At 32.0% G+C, this 26,594-nt stretch overlaps 4 protein-coding genes and 1 non-coding gene across 5 annotated transcripts; 4 read left to right on the top strand and 1 right to left on the bottom strand.

Moving 5' to 3' along the window:
* LOC125049132 (UDP-glycosyltransferase UGT5-like) lies at positions 1-9,193 on the top strand. Its single transcript, XM_047648253.1, has 5 exons — positions 1-966; positions 1,482-1,719; positions 2,120-2,718; positions 4,022-4,244; positions 8,238-9,193. Exons 1-5 carry the CDS (start codon positions 964-966, stop codon positions 8,741-8,743), a joined length of 1,569 nt encoding a protein of 522 aa, XP_047504209.1. The 5' UTR covers positions 1-963; the 3' UTR covers positions 8,744-9,193.
* A 518-nt stretch (positions 9,194-9,711) lies between these two features.
* Positions 9,712-13,916, top strand: LOC125049093 (UDP-glycosyltransferase UGT5-like). Its single transcript, XM_047648190.1, has 5 exons — positions 9,712-9,916; positions 10,402-10,636; positions 11,359-11,957; positions 12,403-12,625; positions 13,413-13,916. The coding sequence occupies exons 1-5, from the start codon at positions 9,914-9,916 to the stop codon at positions 13,910-13,912; spliced, it is 1,560 nt and encodes a 519-aa protein (XP_047504146.1). The 5' UTR covers positions 9,712-9,913; the 3' UTR covers positions 13,913-13,916.
* A 201-nt stretch (positions 13,917-14,117) lies between these two features.
* Positions 14,118-18,229, top strand: LOC125049204 (UDP-glycosyltransferase UGT5-like). The gene is made up of 5 exons (XM_047648350.1): positions 14,118-14,240; positions 14,594-14,831; positions 15,312-15,910; positions 16,497-16,719; positions 17,588-18,229. Exons 1-5 carry the CDS (start codon positions 14,238-14,240, stop codon positions 18,079-18,081), a joined length of 1,557 nt encoding a protein of 518 aa, XP_047504306.1. The 5' UTR covers positions 14,118-14,237; the 3' UTR covers positions 18,082-18,229.
* Positions 18,230-24,423: 6,194 nt separating this feature from the next.
* Positions 24,424-26,037, top strand: LOC125048899 (glutaryl-CoA dehydrogenase, mitochondrial). Its single transcript, XM_047647853.1, has one exon. The coding sequence runs from the start codon at positions 24,701-24,703 to the stop codon at positions 25,970-25,972; it is 1,272 nt and encodes a 423-aa protein (XP_047503809.1). The 5' UTR covers positions 24,424-24,700; the 3' UTR covers positions 25,973-26,037.
* A 117-nt stretch (positions 26,038-26,154) lies between these two features.
* On the bottom strand, positions 26,155-26,227 carry Trnaa-agc. Its single transcript has one exon. It is a non-coding gene; the product is annotated as a tRNA-Ala (tRNA).
* Between the last annotated feature and the right edge of the window lie 367 nt (positions 26,228-26,594).

Here is a 26,594-nt window from a genome sequence, read left to right on the forward strand (position 1 = left end):
AAAAACGGGTAGATTAGCCAGTTGGTTTACTGGGATAGGAACACTCCCCACTAAGAAACACTTTGGTAGGTATACCACAGCAGCGCCATCTAACATACCTTCGGCAGGGATAAGATTTAGTCAGATTTTCTATTTTTATTATGCATAAATCGCCTAAATAAGGCTCGTTTAGGCCACATATTTCCATCCAAAAATGTATTTAATTTAGATTCTGATACAAAGAATTATATTTCATAACATTTAAGCTTTATGTTTCATAACTTTTTTCATACTTATTTTGTCACTTTTTCATGCGTCTTATTCCATATTATGTGATTTACAATGTCTAACTATCAATATAATATTAAAATTGTTGTAGAAATTTTGACAATATTGATATTATCTGAACGTTTTTTTGATGGGCACGCTGTATGATGATGTATGTATTCTAACAACTTCTACCAACTACAGTATCAACTGACAATGCCGACGGGATAATTTTTTTTTCTCTAAAATAATACATATTATGATTTTACTTTACACTTTTTACATATAATTTAAATAATTTTATAATTTTGCCCTATTGTCGTACCGTATTTATTAATTATTTGATTAAATTAATTAAGAATTCGGACTCGGTCTACTAACTTGTGAATAAGAAAAATATTTTTGAAATTATTCTTGATATACTGTCGAGGGTACATACAAATAAGTCGTATAGATCACTTCTGCAATACAAAAAGATTTAAAAATATTTTTAAGTTTACTTGGGCGATAAGTACTTTTTGTTTTCACGAAGACTTCTCCATATTGTGTTGCTTAATTATTTGAAGGCCAACTACATACATTTTTTATGTCGGCATTCGATTTTTGCTAGTGAGTATGGGTCGAAGCAACAGACAAGAACCTTGCAGACCTGAGGTATCATGTAAATTGTTCCGTTAAAGGTTTTGTTATAATATTATTACTGTGATAAGTGAAAACATGGTAAGGTCAACATTTTTGTAATATGTAGGTAGGCTTTTGTTTTTTAGGCAATGAAATAATAAATAATAATTTATACCATCATTCAAAAATAGGACAAATAAATTTGTTTTCAATAGCTTGAAATATAGTAAAAACGCATACTTTAAAAATTATTCAGATTTTTAAATGTTTTTGTTTAATATTTCGGCGTGCATTCTATTATTGTAACTTGTTTCTTTTTACTTTAAACAATCTAATTTGTGTACTTTTTAAGAAATAAATATTTACTTTTTAATTTTTATTTTCATACTCATTTTTACATTTTGTCCTCAAAATAAATTCTGAGATTAGTAGTAGAATTTTTTAATATCTTAAAGAATGTTACATTAAAATTCCATTACAACTATATTTGAAATATTTTTTTATTATCATTCTTTTTGTATACCTAATAATACAGGATATTGCTTAATAGTTAATACCTTATTTTCAAATCATTATTCCGTAATATAAAATAAAATAAGTACATTGGATTTTAGAATTTCTACTGGTCTTTATTTTTGGTGGTTATTGTTACGCCGTTTTGCGAATCGGCTAATATACTATATGTTATACCGTTTACATCTAAATCACATTATATTATGCTGAGGCCCATTGGCCTGGAGTTGGCACGAAGAGGTCACAATGTTACTGTTATTACTGCTAATAAGGAGGATAATCCTCCACCCAATTACCACGAAGTGATGGTTGACGATAAAAAAATATGGGAAGTTATTGGTGAGTTCTAGAAATATAAATTTCTATCTGATAATATCTTTGTTTCGGTAATATGTTATGTATAAAGAGATAAAATTCGCAAAGCTTTTTCAAAAAAGCAATAATGTCGACACTTGATTTAAAGAGTTACATTTTTATCAAGTTTCAGAGTTTCTTTGAGTTGGACAGATTTTTTACTAATTATTTAACGAATTAACATTATCACACTAAGGTACTGTACCTTCATCAAGATGGGTTCTAGTTAATATTGTTATGTACCTACTTAACAAGCACGGTAGCGCATTTAGCTTACTACGATAAATTGAAGACAATAAATATGAATAGGCAAATCACTTAGCAAGTTTATCTAAATCAAAATTATTGTAATTAATGAAAAATTTGGAACATTAATAATTTGTAGGTGGCGAAAGACCGAATGTGTTTACAATGGTCCAACTATCGGCGGAAAGGTTTCACGAAAAGATATTGTGGAATGGAGGCATAGCATTCACTGAAGTGACCCTTAACTCAACGAAAGTGAAAAGTTTTCTTAAACAAGATATAAAATTTGATTTAGTTATATGCGAACAATTCTTCCAAGAAGCTTTATATGCCCTTGCGCATAAGTATAATGCACCACTCGCATTGGTGACTACTTTTGGGAACTGTATGAGACACAATATTCTGGTTCGAAATCCTTTACAATTAGCTACTACAATATCAGAATTTCTGGACATTGAAGAACCGGGGAGTTTCTGGGGACGTCTGAGAAACCTGTATTTCACGGCGTACGAGTTTCTATGGTGGAAGCTTTGGTATATGGAAAAGCAAGAAGATCTTGTAAAGAAATACATGTTTAATTTACCACAACCAATCCCGTCATTGTATGAAATCCAAAAGAACAGTTCACTCATTCTAATAAACAGTCATTTCAGTTATGATACTCCTATGGCATTTTTGCCTAATGTGGTTGAAGTGGGGGGTTTGCATTTGATAAAAACTGAAAAAGATCTTCCTAAAGTAAGTATTTTTATTTGCTTAGTCACAGATGACCGTAACGAATTGAAACCTTAAATAACAACGTGAACATAATGAAAACATAAACAGTATCTTAAAACTAATCTCGTAAAATAGTTTTTTCGGTCTCCATAAATTTTCATGAAAAAATTAATTTTTGAATAAAATAAAATAAATTAATTAAAAATTAAACGAAAAACATTCACATTATCATTAATTATTTAAATTAGATTTATACCTATCCGATAAGCTATTGAATTAAATTAATAAATAAAAAATTTAGGAACAAGTTTGAAAGACGACAGTTTGGTGGCGGTTGGTTGTAGGTATGGTAAATGAAACTCTTTGTTTGAAGCTGGATGTCAACTGGCTTTAATGGTTTAAACTTTAATAGATGAGCACTAACTAACATAAAATTGGGGGGTTGTGACGCTGGTTCAACAAACAACTAACTTGGCTTATTTACGGGTTCTTAATCAAAGTGACACTTCAATATAAGTGTAGTCGACCTATTAGACATTATCGAAAACGAGAATATTTTATTACAATTTATGCGAGTTGATAAAACTAATGGGCTCATTTTGGCTTCAAGTGTGCGATGATTGATCATAATGAATATACATGTATGTAACTTAACTAATGTTAGATTATATAATATAACCTTGTTAACTCGACCTTGGATATTATAGTTTTAACAGGCGTTTCCGACTTACGAAAGCATGTGGATAGTGAATTTATTATAATATACGAATGGCACCAAACACACTTACACGACGTAGGTACCCTTTATAGAGCCATGGGACGGGTAAATTTCTATGCCCAATTCAATAATATTATTTAAAGCCATCTGATGCAATCTGTGCTTTCCAACTCGGAATCAAATAAGTTAAATAATTTAATTATATCTACCTATACATTATGAAGATATATGTAGATGATATTCACGTTGATTTTGTGCGTTTTGCAAAACATCGGATTTAGTCGCTTCCTTAAAAAAACATCTTGAACGCCTATTCGGGTTTTCTAAAAATAGAAAATTTTCAACACGTTTTTAACGCGCAGCACCGTTCCAACTATAAAAATATGCTTAGTTAAGTTGTTTTGTAGTTAATAAATAAAATTATTGGTATAATTGGTATTTCAAAAAGTTAACTTAAAGGTTAATTCATTGTCAAACTCTCAGGGTCTCCCATCACAGACATAAATTTTGCTTATATGGAAGACCCAATAACGGGTTAAATTTAACTTTGTCACAGTACTTTGCAGTAATAATAAATTGCTTTAATAATCTATTGGTATGTTTCAGGACTTACAAAAGCTTTTAGACGAATCCCATCATGGGGTTGTATACGTTAATTTCGGGTCTAATGTACGAAGTAATGAACTACCAGTCGCAAAACGGGATGCATTCTTGAATGTGTTTAGAAAATTAAAACAAACAGTTCTATGGAAATGGGAAGATGACAGTTTGAAAGATGCACCCAGTAATTTGGCAGTGAGACCGTGGCTACCCCAAAAAGAGATCTTAGGTAAGTACGAAGTGAAAATAAAATAATAAGAATATTAAAAGACAGTAGACTGTTAATTCTATTATCTGTATTGGCTTTAAAAATTAAACATACATAATTTCATGAACCCGCCAAAATGCTTCTTTAGGCCTTTGATAATACCTAAACAAAATTCAAGCTTTTTACGTTATCATTCTTAAATTACACAAATAGACATCTACACTAATAATATTTACAATTTATTTTACTTCAGCTTTAAAAAAAAATAGTAGCGCTACACTACAACCTCTTTAGGTCTGGGCCTCAGAATTCTGAATCTGTTTCATGATAATTTTTCAATCTAATAGGCAAGTAGGTGATCAGCCTCCTGTGCCTGACACAAGCCGTCGACTTTTTGGGTCTAAGACATGTCAGTTTCCTCACGATGTTTTCCTTCACCGTTCGAGCGAATGTTAAATGCGCACATAGAAAGAAAGTCCATTGATGCACAGCCGGGGATCGAACCTACGACCTCAGAGATGCGAGTCGCACGCTGAATCCACTAGGCCAACACTGCTCCCAGCTTTTAAAAGCCATATTCAATATAGACTACTCTTATTAACACTTGTTTTTTTCAAATACCCCATAGATATCGAAGGTTCTGTGATTTTATTAGTTCATCATGAGCTGAGCTCCACGCTTTTATTATTAATATTAAACCTTTATTTATTTCCACCCATATAAAAAATACACTATTAACGACGTAACAAAAATATAATTGAATTTAGATTGTAATTAAAATATAATCAATGTGTAGTTGGATAAAGACCCAAAGGGGCCGATGGCTGGCCATGCGTCATACTCGTGAACGGGTGCTACTTGTTGTGACTGGTCGTACTTGAATTCGTGTATACGGTGATGTTAGTTATTTTGACTACGTATTTACGTGTTGTTCCCACGAGAATGTAAGTGCGTGCTCCTATTTCACCGTGCATCCTGTCGATAGAGGACAAATCTTTGTTTTTAATTTATTTAATTATTATTTATTACTTAAGATGTAATGTGGAACATAGTGTAATGGTTGCAGCTCCTTACAAGCGTTGTGTAAAACAAAAAACTTGGCGAATAAAACGAGTGGCGGTGAGTTTTTTGCTAGTTATGTCTACGCCCTTGATTTGAGAACTGGCAATAAATGTAAAATTAGAAGCATTCCATATCTTAATATATATAAATTACGTGTCACGTTGTTTGTCCGCAATGGACTCCTAAACTACCGAACCGATATAAATCAAATTTGCACACCATGTGTAGTTTGGTCCAACTTAAAAGATAGGATAGCTTACATCTCAATTTATACCCGCAATATTATTTTATTGCAAAATATTTGTTTATTATTTGATAGTCACAATTCTAACAGATGGCGCTGTGTTGAAAGTACCAACGTTTCACATAAGCTACAATTTAATGACATAACCACCAAAAAAGCATGGTGTTCTCCTACCGTTTCCCTTGAATAGTTTACTACTATGTAATATAACAAAAACCTTAGCCACAGCAACGCTTGGCCGGTCTGCTAGTATATATATAAACTAGTGGACCCGACAGACGTTGTCCTGCATGATATTTCAAGCAATTAGTAAAGCAAAGTATGAAAGTACCGACTGCAGCGCCATCTGGCGGGCTGATTTGTGAATCTAAACCATTCCCAGATCCCCTTGAACACACACAAAAAATTTCATCAAAATCGGTCCAGTCGTTTGAGAGAAGTTCAGTGACATACACACTCACAGAAGAATTATATATATAAAGATGTAAGCTATCCTATCTTGTATATTGTATATATATTGACGTTCATTAGTATACATTGTGTTACCTATATGGATAAATGATTTTGACTTTTGAAATGTAGGGTTGGAATACCAATTGGGTATAGCTGGAGAAGCTGGAGGAGAACTCCAGCTTGTACCATTCATCTTCGTTTTTCGACTATTCCATCTAATGCTTTCTCGCTACAGCTATGATATCATATGACCGCGTTGTTTGTGCTCCAAGGTTTAATCAATTAATTAATCGCCTCCCTGAATAAACCGACTATAGAACATTAAAAGTAATTATCTATCCGAGTCGGCAGTTTCTAAGATAAGATAACTTCATAATATTAAGTGTTAATTCTAAACTAAACTTAAACACCAATTTATATGCATATTATTACTAATACGATATTTTAATATTAAATTTTCCTTAGTCATAAATTTGTACCTCTCTGTTACTAGAAACAAAATATGTAGTAATGCAAAATAATTGAATGGAACATACGTACACAAACACAATTACACTTAAATGCATGATCAACAAAATCTCGGAACATATACTTAAGTTATTACGAAAGAAAAATACTATTATATTATTTTTGTGTCACATCATTTTTAAGTCGAATGACATTCAAGGACACTTTTAAGTAGTCCATTGAAAAGTTACATTTGGGGTTGCGTTTTTTAGAGGACGCAATTTTATTTATGGAACATGTAGGGGGGGTCAATACAAGCTTAACTCCAAGTTTGTGGGGTTGGCGTGCTTGTCCCCCGGCCGCCATCTTTGATAAAGGGGTCCAAAAACCATGTTTTTGGCTATATCTCCTGAACTATCCATCGTACATAAAACTTGCAAAGACACATTTTGTAGCAAATCGCTGTGTCTACGATTATGTCCATGTAACTTTTTATCATAAATCCAAAATTCAAAAAGTTATAAATAAAAAAGTGATAGCTAGCTACCATTCTAATAACTGATTGATAATATAATTATGTCGAAGATTACCATATCAGCAAGTTGTCTGTGGAATAGGCCTACTAGGAATACCAATAAGTAAAATTGTAGGAATAAAAAAAAAATAAAAAAAAATATATTTGGAAAATTTGTTTAAAATAAACGAGAGATCTTAAAAGTAAGGTAAAACTGCTGTTTTGATCGGATTGTCATGAGCATTGACGCACCTAGTCAACTTTAGAAATAGAAAATATTTTCACTTTTTTTACTTATAACTTTTTAAATTTTGGATTTATGATAAAAAGTTACATAAACATAATTGTAGGCACAGCGATTTGCTACAAAATGTGTCTTTACAAGTTAAATGTAGGATGGATAGTTTAGGAGATATAGCCAAAAACGTGGTTTTTGGACCCCTTTTTCCAAGATGGCGGCCGTGGGACAAGGGTGGCGACCCCACAAACTTGGTTTTAGCTTTACACTGACCCCCCCTACACATCAAAAAAATAAAATTGCGTCCTCTAAAAAACGCAAGGTTAGGCCTAAAAAATGTAACATTTCAATGGACTAAAGGACAAGTAATTCAATTGGAACTAAATATTAATACTATACAGACTATACTTATAAACTGTTTAAAACTTTAATATGTTTAGCGTAGATAATACAAATAATATAGAACACACGTGGTGGGTTCGATGTATTGAAACAATATTTTTTCGGGTAAGGTTAATAAAAATAAATAATAGTTTAAAAAAACTAAAAAACACGCTTTTAAAGCACATCAAACTAAAAAGTGAAAAATAATTCCTAATTTAGGCTGAAAATGGTAATGAACAAAAAATACTGGTATTATTGTGAAAAAGCGTGGGGCGCTCTGTGCCATATTTTTCGTCTATCGAGCAACCCACTTCACTTTTTAGTTTGATGTGCTTTAAAAGCGTGTTTTTTTAGTTTTTTTAAACTATTATTTTTTTTTTATTTTTTAGTTAAATTTTTTTTATTTTTTTTTTCGGATTATTGCATTGTCATCGATCTTTGACAGGTGCGCAAAATTTGAATAAAATCTGTCCGTTTAAAGTGGGTCAAAATCGAGTCCGAAGGAGTCGGTTACATACATACATACATACATACAGGTGATGCTAATATAAAGCGTGTAAAATTGAAATGTCATCCCATAAGTAATCATTATTTTCTTTACGCATTTCTTAGGGTAACGTTACTTTAATATTATAATGTTAAAACAAAATGGACACTGATATTTTTTTTCAGCGCATCCAAATATAAAATTGTTTATATCACATGGCGGTCTAATTGGAACACAGGAAGCTATCTACAACGGTATACCAATAATAGGCATACCCATATATGCGGACCAATTCAACAATTTACTCCTAGCCGAAGAAAGAGGATTCGGAAAAATACTGCAATTCCAAGACATCAACGAAAATAGACTCGAACAGCTAATTAACGATGTTCTTCATAATAAAACCTACGCAGACAATGCTAAAGTAGTATCTCAAAGGTGTAAAGATAGGCCGCTTAATGCTTTAGATACGGCCATGTATTGGTTAGAATTTGTTATACGATACAAAGGTGCTGAATTTATAAAGAATCCAGCAAGAGATATGACCTGGATGGGATATAATATGTTGGATGTATACGTTTTTATATTGATAGTTTTAGTGGGTGCAGTTTCCATAATACTGTATGCTGTTTTGCAAATCACTCATATGTTACGGTTTAAAGATTTTTCGAAACAAAAAAAGATGGATTAGTAATGACGGCCTTAGCGAAGTCTGCGTTCAATGACTTTGTTTCCTCCTAACTCTAAAATTCTATGCGCTAAGTATGACTACTGAATTGGACTTTGGACGTGGATTTTGACATACGCCATAATTCGCATTAAATTCCGACTTTGAGTCTAACTCTGTTCGTTAATACTCCATATTTATTACATTGGGTTCAGCGGTTTGTATAGCGGCTAAATGGTTAACTTAAATTTCTATTTTGTTACTAATAAGAAAATCCCTGTTTGTCTTTGGATAATAATCGTGAATACAATCTCTCACAAAAACAAACAAAATTGTCGACGGGTTGATAAAGTGTCACCCATACAGGACTTACGAGATCACCCCTGAGGTTTATGGGATGATGCTATATTTTAATTTTAAGACTATAAATAGAATAATTTCAATTTTGACTTAATAATAAAATATATTTGAGTATATGTCGTTTTAATTTCTATCTACTTTTATACTCGTACTACGATATATACATAGTAGATATACAGTGCTTTTACAGAGTGGCGGAGAGTTTCGTGCCAGTTCTTCTTGCCCGCTCTAAGCCTTTGACTTGAGAACTGGTAGTAAATGTAAATTTAGAATTAATTTAACTTCTTTTCTGACGTTCATAAGTGTACTTGTTTACTATATGTTATTATAAAGTTATTTTGAGTTTGAATTTTTAAATTATAATAATGTATAAAAATAGCTGATTGTTAAAATCGTAATTTAGTACAATTAAAAATATCGATCGGGAAACATCGTGTACCGTAACATTAACTTTTACACTTAAGTTAATAATTATTACGAGTTAATCACACAACAGGTAACTGTTGATCACGCCATCTAGGAGATGTTATTGAACAACCAAGTGGACTCCTGAACTCAATTATATACAACATCGATGCAAAAATTCTACATGTAGTACATTCAATCACCTCTAGGTGGCAGTATTTTGGGATTATCAAACACGAGGCAGACGTTACCAATCAAGATAAAATTGATATCAATTTTAGTTGAAAACCAGCCATAAAGCCAGTCTGTTTGAATTTGTTGATAATCAAACATATAAATGTTTGATTAAAACTGCGAGGTCATTACTACTGCGATGTATTAGACGTTAATTGGTAATGTTGCGAAAGATATTACATAAATTATAATAAAATGGTAAGTTCTTTTTAAAATTTTTAAGCTTTGGGTCAGTCAGCAGTCTGAACTTTGCAATATAAAAATAAGAACATTAAATGACATTTAAATACTGAAATTATCTCTGTATAGGCTCTGTGGGTGGGTCTCCTACCATGAGCTCATAATGCGAGCCTATCGACACCATACAACTGAGATGCAACGCGTATTTATTACATGCCGTCGAAAAAATCAGATAGTTTACGTTTCCACGTGACCTTAGCGATAATCTGATTTCGTTCATTCAGTTTGTATATTTGTATGTACCATGACCTTGGACTGAACCATAATTAGACTGACTTCAAACTATAATAAAGAATGTTTCAGAAAGCTCATAATGGATTCAAAAGTAACTTTAAAATAATGGCGGGAGTTTTAGAAATAGATATTGCGAATGACAATTTAAGTTTATTTTAGTACAGATGTCGCTTATGTTATAGTAAATATTAACCTTAGCCTTTTTTTAGATGATGCCCAAAATATTCCTTCTTTTTATACTCTTCGGGTATTGTTATGGAGCCAACATTCTCTACGTCATTCCGTTTTCCGCAAATTCGCATTATTTATCACTAAGGCCAATTGGATTGGAGCTAGCTAGACGTGGTCATAATGTGACAGTTATCACTGCTCATCTAGAGACTGATCACCCACCAACATACCACCAAATTAAGGTTGATGCTACTAAAGTATGGGACTTATTAGGTAATTTGATTTACATGTTATATTAAGTAGTCGTATGTGTTCGTACATTTGCCTGTAGAGGCATAGGTGATGCCGATGACCGATCGCGATCAATACTGTACTTACGTTAATAAAAAAAATAGTGCTCTGTAATCTTGAGGAATACATATTCTTTTAGGATTTTTCAAGATTGAAAATATATATAAATATGTTTTTTTTTACATAAAAAAAGCGTTTTGAAGAAGGCAGAGTTTTAATACTATAATATCCGGAGAGATAAACTGACCTATGATCTTTTTATCAAATGAATTTCTACAATAAAACACTTAAGGCCAATTGCCAAAGGCCATCAAATTACGTTTCACAAAACATGTACTCCTGGGCTCTAAGTAAAGAAGTAGGTACGTGATTTAAATTCTATATATTTTTATCAAAAAAATAAATCATTGTCTTACGTGATTATTGTTAAATAGCATCTACGTGTAATACTAGAGTATATTCTACTTAACCAACTCTTAAGAAAGAAGTAAACAATTCGACATATTTAATTTCGTATTTCGAGTACATGAGCAAAGCTGACAGTAATTAATACTTTCGCTTCACGATCAATTTAATTATGAAACATATTGAGAATGATGAGTAAAGATTATTACGTTTCTAATCAGAAATCGCTAAAACTAAATTAATATTAGAACATATTAATAAATAATCCAAATACCATTAACATATTCTGAACTTTTCAGGCGAAAAAAGACCAAATGTGTTTTCAATGGTCGACCTATCCGCAGAGGAGTTCCACCAAAAATATATCTGGCCTGGTACACTGTTAGTCGTAGAGAGGGCGCTGCAATCACCTGCTGTGCAAGAACTATTAGCAAGCGACATGAAATTTGACCTAGTCATTAACGAACAATTCATGCAAGAGGCGTTTAACGCATTGGCTCATAAATATAATGCACCCTTAGCTCTTGTTACAACTTATGGAAACTGCATGAAACACAATTTCTTAACAAGAAACCCGCTTCAGTGGGAAACAGTCACCTTTGAATTATTAGATGTGGATGATCCCACTAGTTTCTTTGGAAGGCTTAGAAACATGTATTTCTCGATGTATGAATTTGTATGGTGGAGATTTTGGTATTTGCAAAAACACGAGGAGCTGGTGACGAAATATATACCCGGATTGTCGACACCTGTGCCTAGTTTATATGATATACAAAGGAATACATCATTGATGTTACTTAACAGTCATTTTAGTGTTGATATCTCAGCAGCCTATTTGCCAAATATTGTTGAAGTAGGCGGAATGCACCTTACAAAAAGTGATAAAAGCCTGCCACAGGTACGTAATATATACTTACATATAATACATATACTGTATGTTTTTTTCACACATATTTGTTAACATCTGCAATATTGATAATTTGATTAAACAATTATTTTGTATCTACTATGTAATACCTCATAAACTACTTTACAATAAATAAAAGCAATACGGTATCAGTGAGTTCTCATCTACTATGTAATTTGAACATCGATCTGCAGTGAAAGATTTTTATTAGCTTTTATAAACTAGTCAATTGTTTAGGAAGCGTTATCTTTTGAACGACTGTTCCCTCCTGTCAAAAAAAAGAGTTCAGATCTATGTTATCTCAGAATTCGTAAGTAATTCTCGGAAGTACCGAGTCGACACTAAGTTCGTAATTTTTTGAGGAACTCAGCGCTATGTGTCTATGTTGATATCTATAATAATTTTCATTCAACATTAAAATTATCTATTGTTACAGGACCTTCAAAAGTATTTAGATGATGCCGTACATGGCGTGGTCTACATAAACTTTGGCTCAAACGTTCAAAGTACAGACTTAACAGGAGAAAAACGCCAGGCATTCATAAATGTATTTAAAAGACTAAAACAAAGAATTATTTTTAAATGGGAGGAAGATACATTAGAGGGTAAACCAGATAATGTGATGATAAGAAAATGGTTGCCACAAAAAGAGATTCTTGGTATGTTCTAGTAATACTCATACAGATCTAATAGTAATATTCATAAAATCATTTACTCCGTATTATTAAATAATGTTGATAAAACTATAATAATGAAATGACGATAAATAATTAATTATAAAGGTTTTTGATCATAAAGCGTAGATTTGTAATATTGAGAAATTATATATTATAATCTGCCTTTTGTTGCGAATGTAATAGCATTTGTAATGATGACTTGTATGATACATATATTATATTATGTACTATTATATAATTTAATAGATAAATTTCAGTGATACAAAGAGTACAGTAGATCTTATCTCTAACTCATAAAGATATCAAATAAATTCTATCACCCGATAGTATAACCGATTGTGGATAACTTGTTCTAATGATGTAACAGAATTTTATAAGCTTGTAATTACTGGTATTGAGTGGTATTAAATAATTTATGAACATACTCTAAATCTGGTTCATACACTGAGCATAAATTCTTAGGGCTTGGGAGTAGCAGAATTTACTTTATGGTTTCTTAATGTCCTATATATCTTTATATATATAATTCTTCTGTGAGTGTGTATGTCACTGAACTTCTCTCAAACGACTGGACCGATTTTGATGAAATTTGTTGTGTGTGTTCAAGGGGATCTGGGAATGGTTTAGATTCACAAATCAGCCCGGCAGATGGCGCTGCAGTCGGTACTTTCATACTTTGTTTTACTATTCGCTTGAAATATCATCCAGGACAACGTCTGTCGGGTCCGCTAGTATTATATAAAACTTAACGCCTGTCAAAATTTTTCAGCCCATCCAAACATAAAAGTCTTCATCTCTCACGGTGGTCTTATAGGCACACAGGAGGCAATTTACAACGGCGTTCCTGTAATAGGTATACCCGTATTCTCCGATCAGCTGAACAATATACTCCTATTAGAAGAAATGAAATTTGGAAAACTATTGAAGTTTCACGATATAACTGAAGAAAGGCTGTACGGCTTGCTTAAGGAAGTCCTAGAGGATCACTCGTATACGGCGAAAGCAAAAGAAGTATCAAAGAGGTTTAAAGACAGGCCCATGAATGCTTTAGATACGGCGATGTTTTGGCTAGAGTATGTTATAAGACATAATGGTGCCCCATTTATGAAAAACCCTGCGCTTCAGTTTAACTGGTTCGAATATACTATGCTGGATGTTTATTCATTCGTAGTGGCTGTATTAATATCTATAATATATGTAATTTATAAAATTATAAGTACCTTAATAATGTTAATGTGTAAGAAAACGAAGAAAATTAAACGTTCATAAGTAATGATTGTTTTTTTTGTTCATAAACTGCACAAACAATTGACAATAAAAAGAGAAATGATTAAAAATTTAATTATTAGAAATAATGTTCAATCTATTTATTTATTCTTTAAAATAGCACTATTTACCAAATAAATAGGTATATAGTGGTTATAAATACGAACTAAAGTAATGTCGTTTTGAAAAATGTAAAAATTGGTAATGAGGGTACCACATTATTCCAGGTTTTGCATCTACCTACAAAAGTATAAAACGATATTCGTAGATGTGACCCAACGTGTCACTTGTACACACGCTTTAGTACATTATAGCAGATATAGTGATTATGGTAAGTACATTCTTAATTTTCTTTGTCCTTTTGCGTGATGGTTTGTAAAAACCAAGCAGATATTCAAAACTTCAAAAACAAATGACATTATTTGAGGGGAAGACTGCTAGATATATTTACAAATAAAATTATAACAGGTTGTGTTAATAATACAGTTATTTTCCCCTTTCGTCCAAATGTGAATTGTTAAAAGAAAATATTTTTCTTAATAATTGCTAAACAACATTTAATATAAAACGAAAGTGGATGTGAAAATATAATAATAAGTATAGTTTAGTACCTCTATAGAAACAGTAATTCAATGATCACTACAAGTAAGTACTACAATTTTTTTATAATTTGAATTTTTTTAGGGCGCTTTCAAGTTATGGTCACTGCTGTCACTACTCGTTTATTTCTGTGATGCGGCTAATATTTTGTTCGTCATCCCCTTTACAACACGATCTCATTATATTAATTTAAAGCCGATTGGTTTGGAGCTAGCTCGACGTGGACATAATGTGACAGTGATCACGCCGTACAGAGAAAAGAAATATCCACCAAACTATCACCAAGTCATGGTCAAAGATACGAAAATATGGGATGCACTTGGTAAGATACTATTTTTTTTAATAGACATAAAATAGACATAGAATGAATTTAAATATTTTCTATGGAAAGGTATGGTTGCGAGATCCTTAGAGAAAGTTTTAACAAAACAAAATTTTAGATTGGTGAAATTTTAAAAATCTTACAGTTGTTAATTCCGGTGCTAGCAACTTAATTCAATTGGACGTTAATTAAATATTAATATTACATAATTTCTAGTGAAAATTAATCTTAAATTTTTTTATTAATATTCTGAAATACTCGCCTAGTTCTTTAATTCATTCTTGATGACAAATTTAATGATGCTGAACATGATAGAACCATATTTTATGGATGATTAAAAGTTTATCTACTTATCCAAGCCGTGAAACTTCTTATTTTTATTTTTGTAAGCTATGCCAAAATTACATGACATGATTAAGATAAGTAGTTAAACATTACAACAGTATGTAATGTTAAAATAATTCTATTTCCTTTACCCAGGCAAGGAAAGACCAAATGTCTTCACGATGGTGGACCTGACTGCTGAGGAGTTCCACAACGAAATTTTATGGCCCGGTGGCTTAGCACTAACCGAGGAAGCCCTTCAATCATCTGAAGTACAGGCCCTGTTTACAAGCAACACCACATTCGACCTAGTGGTCAATGAGCAGTTCTTTCAAGAAGCTTTCTATGCGCTTGCGAATATATACAATGCTCCTTTAGCACTAGTTACAACCCATGGAAATTGTATGAAACACAACTTTCTTACTAGAAATCCCTTACAATGGGCAACAGTCACCCACGAGTTATTGGACTTGCATCATTCAACAAGCTTCCTTGGTCGACTACGAAACATGTATTTCTCAGTTTACGAATTATTTTGGTGGAAATTCTGGTACTTAGAGAAGCAGGAGGAGTTGATGAGAAAGTACATACCAGGATTGCCTCAAAAGATGCCCAGTTTGTATGATGTACAGAAGAATGCTTCTTTGATGCTGTTGAATACTCATTTTAGTGTTGATACTCCAACTGCTTATTTGCCTAATGTTGTTGAAATTGGTGGAATACATGTAGCTAACAGTACAGGCGCACTTCCAGAGGTAATTAATTAAAACTAAGGTTAATAGCAATTTACTAGCGGATCCGACAGAAATTGTCCTGTAAACACATCTTACATACAAAAAAAATATCTAATAATGTAAATTATTCTCGGCTCCACTTGAACACACAATAAATTTCATCAAAATCTGTCCATTACGAACGAACTCATGCATAGAAGATTTATATATGTACCAGGTGTATATTTTCTGTATAGATAAATAACCTAGACGCAGCGCCAACTGCCGGGCTGATTTGTGAATCTAAACCATCCAAGGCGCCGCTTGCAAAAAAATTATGTTATGTAATGAGATATTTTTAAAGAGATTGAAATTCTTAACTCAGATTATATTATTTATAACCAACTCTAATTAAAGGACCTTTAACATTTATTATCACCTACTCGTAAGTGCTATTCTAAGTTGCAAGGCTTGTGCTTTTTATCTATATGGTCTACCATTATTGTTCAACTCAGCAAAAGGTAGTTTGTCAAATTTATTTTGTCTTTTTTATCGATTTCACGGACAATTAGTTCCCTTATTCCGTTCCCAATTCACATAAGAATAACCATTTGCCGTTCATTTCCAGGATCTACAAAAATGCTTAGACGGCGCGGTAAATGGGGTGGTTTACGTAAATTTCGGTTCAAACGTGCGGAGCTCCGAATTGAGCCAAGAAAAGAAACAGGCGTTTATCAACGTGTTCAGGCGACTCAAACAAACCATTATTTGGAAGTGGGAAGACGATAAATTGGAAGATAAACCTAAAAACGTGATAATACGAAAATGGTTGCCGCAAGTGGAGATTCTCGGTGAGTGTAAACGAATTTTTTATTGATTTCTGAACACAAGGTACACAAGGGTCTGAGCACAAATTAATTATTATTTTGAATTTTTATATAGTAGAAACAATATAGTATGATACAATCAAAATCAAACATAATGTTTATTATGGGGATACTCAAATGTATCCAAATTCCAAACTTTAGTCAAGAAAATGCGTTTCTTATTCCATTTGTATACTAGATGTAATATTATATTATTTAAGCCCTTTACAGATGTAAAGCGGTTTTAAATATTTAATTATATTTTTTTTTGTGTATGAACCACATTTCATGAACATGAAACTTCTATTCACTTTGATAGCTACTAAAATTGGTACAATGAAGTTATATTAATGTAGATAATATATACGATTTCTTAGAGCTTATAAAACTTATAGAGCTTACTCGAGGTATGAGAAATATCTATTTTCTCAAATATTTATGGTAAATGTAAAGATCAAATTAAATCATTTAAAAAATGCTTTTTAATTTACAATAACTACCAGCCCTCCAGGACGGATGAGAAGAACTAGCAATAAACTCCCCGTCACTATTTTAAATCGCCAAGGGTTTTCTTTTGTTTTTTTTTACAAAAGTTAGAATCCTTCTTCTTAAGTTGGAGAAATATACACCTTCCTTCCTCTACATTGATTGATGATTGATTTTTATCGTACATAAACTATTATTTTATAAATATATATACATATATATATTAATATATATATTATTTTATATAATTTATACCGATTAACTAGGAAGGGTATTCAACCGCGTACATTAGGTTCTTTTCAATTAAAAAATTTCAGTATAAAACTTATATCATACAAACACTGTAAATAAATTACTATCATTCCAGCTCATCCTCACGTCAAGGTATTTGTATCCCACGGAGGTTTAATCGGGACACAGGAGGCTCTATACCACGGAGTTCCATTAATCAGCGTACCAATTTATGGCGATCAACTAAATAATGTTCTGACACTTGAACAGCTAGGTGTAGGAAAACTACTACATTACCACGAAATCAATGAAGAAAAACTATATCAGTTATTAGACGAAATTCTTAATAATAGTTCTTATATGGCCAAAGCCAAGGAAGTATCGAAAAGGTTCGTCGACAGACCATTAAATGCGTTAGATACAGCTGTATTTTGGTTGGAATACGTTATAAGAAACAACGGAGCCACCTATATGAAAAATCCAGCAAAAGATCTAAGCTGGTTTGCATATACTATGATCGATGTATACCTATTTATTGCATTTATTATATTAATTTTAATTAATGTATCAATAATGTTTTGTAAATTTCTATTTTTTAATAGAATGATAAACAAAATGAAGATTGATTAAATATTTTCCATGAAATTTTTGCATAGATTATTAATATTTCATGTTAATTGTTTACCGTAATTTAAGAAGTATTTAATAAGCTTGTAATATACAGGAACAACTGAAATGTAATAACTATAAGATATTTGATTAAAAACTAAAGCACGTCTTTAAATTGTTTATTTTGCATAGATTTTTTGAGGGTGATTTTTATAGATTTAGTAATCGATGTTTCTCATTTTGTTTTTGTAAAAACCAAATCTATACTTATTATTATAAATTTGAAGAGTTTATTTGGTTGACACTTACACTCATCTGGGAAACTGCTGAAATAACGTTTCGTACAAATTTTTGTGAGCGAAACCGCACAGTGGTAGTTGTATCTAATTAAAATAAGACTATGGTACCGTGAATTTTAAATTTAGAATTTCAATTTACCTATTGCACGTTCTACGTTTTATGTATGCCAAAATCAGCAGAATCGGAATTTCTCAGATAAAAACTCATGTTTGGATATACATAATATTAAAACATAATTATCGCAATTTATGAAAAACATTTCAAATACACGATAATGAGAAATTATTTTCGAATGAAAACCGATTCTCATTTCCCATTGATATTGGGTTTACTTCTTGATGAATACGGGAATTCCGAAATTTTAATTGCAATTACTCATTAGAGCTTCGAAGCTGACAAAATATTGCAAATGCCTTTGATTAGTATAAGGCGCGTGTAGTATATTGTACGGCCTGTCACGGCGTCACGCGGCTGGATATTTATGTTTTTAATAATTTGGAAATTAATAGTCTAACTCAGTGAAAATATAGCATTCTTATGGGTTTTATAGAATAGGGGGCAAACGGGCAGGAGGCTCATTTGTTGTTAAGTGATAATGGACATGGAGACTCTCAATGCCAGAAGGCTCGCGAGTGCGTTGCCGGCATTTAAAATTGTTGAATTTCAATGCTGTAGCTATTGCAAATATACTTAATAGCCAATATAAGCTTTACCCATTTGATTCGTATATTTTACAAAACACTAGCAATGTGTTTTGTAAAATATACTCGGAAAATTCATATCAAGAAGATCCTTTGAATTATTTAATTCATACCCATCATTTAATGTATAATCCATCTTACGGAACAATCTAATATTCATACGAGTATACTCTTAAACATTTCTGGTACCTATAGATAACTTAGGTAAATAATGTTGATATGTATATGGTTTATTAATTGACATTACGTTTTTACTAGTTTTCATCTATTTAAACTGAATTTATATCTGATCTATAGTAATAGGTGCATCTGATAGAGGCCGGTAAATATTAAAACATCGTTTCATCATGGAAATTGGTTGGATGAATATCGTTGAGGGATGCAATCTGAATAATGAATAACGAGTGATCGGTCTATTTGCTTATTCTCTACTTTTTTATTAGTTATTACTTGACAACTTAAATAGTGTACAATAAAATATACTTCTATTCGTTTTAATAATTTTCGTTAGTATTTGCAGATTTTAATATTGTTTATTTTTATTTGCAAAGTAACTGGCGGTACATTTAGATTGATTAATTATAAAACAACTGCAATAGGCATGCAAATAGCATAATAAGTTATTTATAATTTTTGTCAAAACTTATGGTCTAAATACTCTTCTACGTTATAAAGGCATCTTGCCTTTAAAAAAATAATCACCTTCCTCTTGAAAGCAATTCAAAATAGTGATCTATAACTTCTGGGAATATGATTAAATAGTTTGATCGCCATAGCGTAACCTTTTTATAAATACATCGTGGTGCAACAAGCAAGGTGCACAGCTGTGTTGGATCCCTCGGGTTTAATAAGTTAACATAAGGTTTAACCTTAATAAGATAACCTTCTTGTATCTGGGAATGACATCAGAACATATTAACAATAGTTAAACTTAAGTCATACAAAATTGTCTGAGGACGAAGAATTTTTGTGACATTTCAAGAAGGTGAATACCAATAGGTATTGGAGTTTGGTGGACAAAAGGCTCGCCATATACAAAGGGATATAAATAACCACTCATGGACACTCACAATGTCTTATGGTACAATACTCCGAGCCGGCTTCAAATACAGATGTTTTACTTTATAATATATCTAAATCTCGGCATGAAAATAGGTATTTTTCTTATATATGTTTTTGACATATATAATTTAAAAAAAACAGTATTCCAGTATAACAGAATCTGTCACAATCATGAACGTTAATTAAGCTATACTTTTACAAAGTAATTTCAAATTTGTTACTAGATTTTGTAAGTAGAAAGCTTGAAATACGAGGTGTAAATAACAAAGAAATGTAATTAAACCATATTTTAAGCTGGCAATATGAATCAAACACAATGACCGTGTTTTGTCTTTAACCAACCATATTTTTTAAAGCTCAGTTTTAAAAATATTAATATTTCTATTGGAATATTAACAGTAGTATAGTAAATATTTGCAGTAATTAAAAAACTACCAGTGTTTTGTTAAAAAAATATTGTTTTTTATTGTTTGTTATTGTTTTAAGAAAACAATTTAATTTTATTAGTTTCCATATTGTCTTTTGATATTGACATTTACCATTTCGGGATGTTCGCTAATAACTTATTCTAATAATGTGTCATAAGACGTAGAAATTAGTAGCTCATATGTGATCACAGCGACCGCCGGCTTTATTCTCTTACCATTAAGTACATAATTTTAAAGACGCTTTCTATTATATGACGGAGTATATAAAAGAAAGCGTCTTTTTTTCATTAAAAAGTTAATCATCAAGGTCCGAGAATACATTAAAACCTAGTTTAGTATGTTAACACTGACTATAACATCCTTTTATAAAGAAGACAGTCATGTAGTCTAAGACTTCTTCTTTCTCTTTCTGACCCGTGCCTATGTCAAAATCCAATACATTTTGACGAATGGGAGCCATAGTTCACGCTAAATCTCATTTTTGAATACCAAAAACCGACGTAAAGGCTGACTCCGACCTGCCTATAAAAATCTTAAATACAGCCTAGATAAGATAGATCTGTAAAGAATTGTATAATCACTGGATTTTTATCTAAAATAGGTATCTAAAACCCATATAAAATTGGCCCATAGAAAATACACACATGTATATTAGTTTATTTTTCATAATAATTGCTTTTCCAATACCCGTCTAGAGGATTAAAAATAAATCGAATTTGGCAATAACATCGCACTATACGTAAATAATTTGCAAGTCGCATTCCGGATTTAGATTTCCAGTGAATCCTTCAGCAAACATAAATGGAATTGTCGTGTAGTTTCAGAGCCAGAAATAGGAGATAATATAAGTACCTGCGAAGTACCTTGTATTTCGACTGGATTGTCTGTTACAATGCCGGAAATACGCCTGGCCGCAATCGTTGCGCAATGCGACATTGACGCATTTATTGTTTTTAATATTTGTAAGACATAGTTTCTTAAACCTAAAAACACAATTAGTGTTAGTATTTTAATATTAATTTACTACTCTTAATGTAGATTATTACGTTATTTCCTAAATTAACAACTTCGTAACAAGTTAAGTAAACCAAATAAGTGAAAACACAAAGGCAGTTTACTGTGTGATGTCTGAAATAATTAGAAATACCATTTGACAAAATATGTACTGGCGTTCAATATCTCTCAAAATAGCTTTTGTGTACAAATCAGAAGTTCATAATATGAAAATAACATGGGCAAACAAAATAGTCGGCAATAGATTTATAAGGGTTTGTTGTTCTTAAACAATACACGATCACACAGTTTGGGACTAGACATTTAATTAACTTATCATGACTTATACACATAGTATATTATACTTCTAGTATATATACACATGCTGTGGCTGGTTGCTTTTTAAATTCAATACAATATTGATAACAATGATATATATTTTTTGGAATTTAAAGGCTTGATATCGTATGAATCAGCTACCCAATACAAATGTAAAATTCTATTGTTGTTTGAAATATTAATTAGTTAATAAACTGGCGAATCTAGTCGGATATTTACCTCTTGTCAATACAAATTGATGTGGTCATTCAAAATGTGGTTCAGAACACTGATGTAGAACTATTGTCATATAAATCTATTATTACTATTCAATGTGCGTAGCTAATAATAATAATCACACCGAGACAAAAAATAATATCCTATGAATATAAAAATATACTTCCTAAGTTTATTTGTTAATTTAAAAGGACAATGAAATTATACAATGTGTGATCTGATTAAAATTTACATATTTTTAAGCTAGAAAAACAGTGCTGGCTTTGTCAACGTTTTTGTCAGCAGTAATGGAAGCTCAGAATAAAATGTATGCTAATCTGACATTTGCATATGAGAAAAATCACTGGGCCATTAAAGAGTGTCCTGCCGGGGCGCAAAGGGTAAAGAGAATACAGACCATCCACGTACAACAAGGAAGACGGAAATGATATAGAGGCTAAGGCATCATTACCCTATGGCTTTTGTTATGTAAATGGACATGAATTATTTATGTATATTCAGGTGGCGCTTTATAACATAATTAGCTTTTTATTATTGGCTTCTTATACAATATTAAGAGCATCAAACGAACCTCAAGATAGTGCCAATAGAGAGACAAAGGACACAATTTTCATAAAATATAAATAATGTAAACCGTGTTAATAGGTCTATATTTACTTTTAAGAATACATTTAACGTACAAAGCAAAAATAACAGAATATTTTTGTGTTTTTTTTTAAATCAGTATCTTATAAACATAATATCACAGGCATCAATCAGTAATATGTCCAATTTATGTATAATTTATATATTACTTGAAGACGCGGCGTCAAGAAATATTTTTAATTTTATACTTACAATTCTAAATTTAATAAACCTTAATTGTACGGTTGTAGATGTGTTCCGAGAACGCTGAGCAGGAAGAATGGTTTAAATGAAATTTTTGTTTAACTCGACAAAGAAAGGAATGAAACATTGTGGAGGACCTTTTCGCATTCATAACGCAGTGGTTTTTGCTCTAGGTCGTAAATAAGAGGACATACTGTGCACTCACAGGCTCCTCTCGTAGTTGCAATTTTTCCAAGCTTTTTTCTTCCTGTACGTTTTTTACGCGAATTTTTCAGTGACATGTAATTTGCCTGTTTTATTTGCTTGTACAATTACGAATACACATCTGCTAGTTGTCTCATATTTCTGTTGAGGTTTTTATGTTTTCGGTCAGAGTTATTTGGCTTGCCAAAGTTTCTTATGTTAGTAAAATACTTGCCTATATAATAATAAAATATAAAAAATAAATTAATAAAAGCTTATTACTACATTATAGACAACACATAGGAAAGCACCACCCGGGAAAAGAAGAGTGGGCAGAACAAAAAGAAGGTGGGCTGGTGACATAATAGATATAGCAAAAAAGACTGGCAGATAATTGGTAAAGATAGAGACATCTAGAAAGGGTTGGAGGGGGCTTTCACTCAAGAGGTCCATGTCCACAAGTGACTTAAATATTACTACTAACAGTTAGCTATAATGAAGTACCTACTAACAACATTTGAAATATAACTAAAGGATATGGAAATAAAAATATGGTTTTTACTACATCAATTGTCTTTATTGAAGTCAACATACAATAAAATAATAGGCAATATTGAATTCAATGTAAAATCCATAACTCATAGAAAAATATTGACAAAAAACTGTTAACTAGAAAATTTAAGTCAGGTCCGTGTATATTTTTGAAATAATTTCTCGATATAGTTCCAAGGAGTATGTTTAAAAATTCACTGTAAACTAAAGCTAGTTTAAACGTTATAATCAAGTACAAGTAATATTTAGTTACTTACTCCAGTTAAGTTTTCCTCGCGAAGTCGGAAGTATGTAATAACTGCAGTACTTGAGTTGTTTAAATATATTCCTACCCAACGGAATAACTAAGAATGGGACTTTAATCTTTTTATATGTTTTTATTGAGTTAAGTATTTTGAGGTAATCAGGTTCAATTAAAAAATTTGTTAAAATTTCAGCAAGCAATTCAACGTTCGATTAGGTTAGGTTAGTTTAATAATGAATACTATTTTTAATGTGATTACAAAATTTGAAGGGCATCTGAATTAAATTTACACGAATGATATTTCATAAGCAAATAAATAATTTCATATCACCACAGATATTATTTCTTATCAATAAATTCGTATTTTAAATAAATACATAGCTGTTATCTAGAATAAAAGCATTCTTGTTACCTGGAAAAATATGTATATATTATACAATATGTTCCACCTCTCCCTCCCACTGAGTTATTTAGAACGCCGCTTACTCGTTGTTTACGTCACTTATGATAACTGAAGATAGTCGCGAGCTGCGAATCAAAACAGTACGCCGCCTACTGTCACAAGGCCAACTAGAGGTTATTAACTCCGTGCTAGTATATCTCATAATAATATTATAAATGTACTGCTAAAACAAGACTGATTTGTATAATCATGTTTTAATTTATTCGTGAAGTGTTAGAATATTAACAACCAAGTGAATGTACCAGTAATAAGTACTTCGACGGGAACTCGTAAACAACTGATAACAACAAGGTATTATACAGCTTTTGATCTAAGAGAAACTTGCTTTATAATGGCTGTAACTTTTAATAAATTTACGAAATTGTGGACGTCTGCCTACAACAATAATATAAGGGCGCTATCGACGACATACTCTAACAAAGCTAAAGTAAGTTTCAATTGGGAGGATCCTTTGAACTTGGAAACTGAATTGCTTGACGATGAAAAGGCAGTTCGTGATTCTGTTAAAAGTTATTGTCATGAAAAACTGATGACCAGAATTATAGAGGCAAATAGAAAGGAAATTTTTGATAGAGAGATCTATAAAGAAATGGGGGAGCTAGGTATCCTTGGGTGTACTATCAAAGGCTATGAATGCGCAGGAGTCTCGAACGTTACATATGGATTAATTACAAAGGAATTAGATGGTGTTGACTCGTCATATAGGTCGGCAATGAGTGTTCAAAGCAGCTTAGCCATGGGTGCTATTTACATGTATGGCTCAGAAGAACAAAAGCAAAAATATCTACCCAGAATGGCGAAAGGAGAGTTGGTCGGTTGCTTTGGGTTAACCGAACCGAATTTCGGGAGTGACGCTGGTGGTATGGTCACCAAGGCAAAGTACGACTCAAAAACAAAAACCTATATCTTATCTGGATCAAAAACGTGGATAACTAACTCGCCGATCGCAGATATACTTATAATATGGGCTAAAAATGAAGAGGAAAAGGTAAGAGGTTTTATAGTTGAGAGAGCCCAAGTAAAAAAAGGTTTAGATACACCAAAAATCAACGGTAAATTCTCCCTGCGAGCCTCAGCTACGGGCATGATATTGCTCGACGAAGTGGCTATCCCGGAGGAGAATTTATTGCCAAACGTCGTAGGAATTAGAGGGCCTTTTGGATGTCTCAATAATGCTCGGTATGGGATCGCTTGGGGCGTACTCGGTGCCGCCGAAACGTGTTTGCGGATCGCTAGGCAGTACACATTAGATAGGAAACAATTTGGAAGACCGCTCGCTTCGAATCAGCTGATACAGAAAAAAATGGCTGATATGTTGACAGAGATAAGCCTCGGTTTGCAGGCGTGCTTACACGTGGGACGTTTGAAAGATAAAAATTTGGCAGCTCATGAGATGGTGTCGCTATTGAAGCGTAATAATTGTGGCAAGGCGTTAGAAATTGCGAGAATCGCGAGAGACATGCTCGGAGGGAACGGTGTGTCGGATGAATATCATATTATTCGACATGTCATGAACCTCGAGGCAGTCAACACTTACGAAGGAACACATGATATTCACGCATTAATTTTGGGTAGGGCCATTACTGGGATAGCTTCTTTTTAAATATAGTAACATTTTATAAGGTTATTTTTTTATGTCGCTTTTTGCATTTTAATTTGATATAAATGTTATGTTGTTTTTATTATAAAAGTTAAATAAATGTTGTTTTTGATTTAATTGCTTTTTGACATGATCATTGACCTAATTGCTAAGCAATTGACAAATAAAAAAATATAGTAATTACTTGGAGGCGCCGGGTATCGATCCCGGTACCTCTCGCATGCTAAGCGAGCGCTCTACCATCTGAGCTACGCCCCCGATATCTAGTATGTTTAAATTAACGATTTGATTCTACTATATAGTAGATGTTAATCAAATTTATTCTTTAATCATTCGTTATTTGCGAAATTATATTAAGAAAATAAACATGATATTAATATTTATCAAAATACGTAACAAGTTTGATTTTAAACAAAACTGCCTCTCATATAATTTGATTTTAATGAATATCTCAAGAGATTAAATAGAGAATAACTACGAAAAATATCATAATGCACCACGCGGGTATTTATTAAGTATGAGGCGGGTCTTTGTGCTATATAGGCTTTGTGCCTATTTTAGTATAGTAGTTTTATTCTAGGAGTACATTGTCTTCCCTTATAATTATTTAATTAATGTACACAAA

This window comes from Pieris napi, chromosome 4, assembly GCF_905475465.1.
Source record: "Pieris napi chromosome 4, ilPieNapi1.2, whole genome shotgun sequence".
NCBI classification, from domain to species: Eukaryota; Metazoa; Arthropoda; class Insecta; order Lepidoptera; family Pieridae; genus Pieris; species Pieris napi.

Excerpts from the sequence above, each read along its gene's own strand:
- LOC125049204 (XM_047648350.1), top strand. Across the intron at positions 14,832-15,311 it reads GAAAATATGGGATGCACTTG|GCAAGGAAAGACCAAATGTC; the intron begins GTAAGATACTAT and ends TCCTTTACCCAG. Across the intron at positions 15,911-16,496 it reads GTACAGGCGCACTTCCAGAG|GATCTACAAAAATGCTTAGA; the intron begins GTAATTAATTAA and ends GTTCATTTCCAG.
- LOC125049132 (XM_047648253.1), top strand. Across the intron at positions 1,720-2,119 it reads AAAAATATGGGAAGTTATTG|GTGGCGAAAGACCGAATGTG; the intron begins GTGAGTTCTAGA and ends AATAATTTGTAG. Across the intron at positions 4,245-8,237 it reads ACCCCAAAAAGAGATCTTAG|CGCATCCAAATATAAAATTG; the intron begins GTAAGTACGAAG and ends ATTTTTTTTCAG.
- LOC125048899 (XM_047647853.1), top strand. The coding sequence starts at position 24,701 with ATGGCTGTAACTTTTAATAAATTTACGAAATTGTGGACGTCTGCCTAC.
- LOC125049093 (XM_047648190.1), top strand. Across the intron at positions 10,637-11,358 it reads TAAAGTATGGGACTTATTAG|GCGAAAAAAGACCAAATGTG; the intron begins GTAATTTGATTT and ends TGAACTTTTCAG. Across the intron at positions 12,626-13,412 it reads GCCACAAAAAGAGATTCTTG|CCCATCCAAACATAAAAGTC; the intron begins GTATGTTCTAGT and ends AAAATTTTTCAG.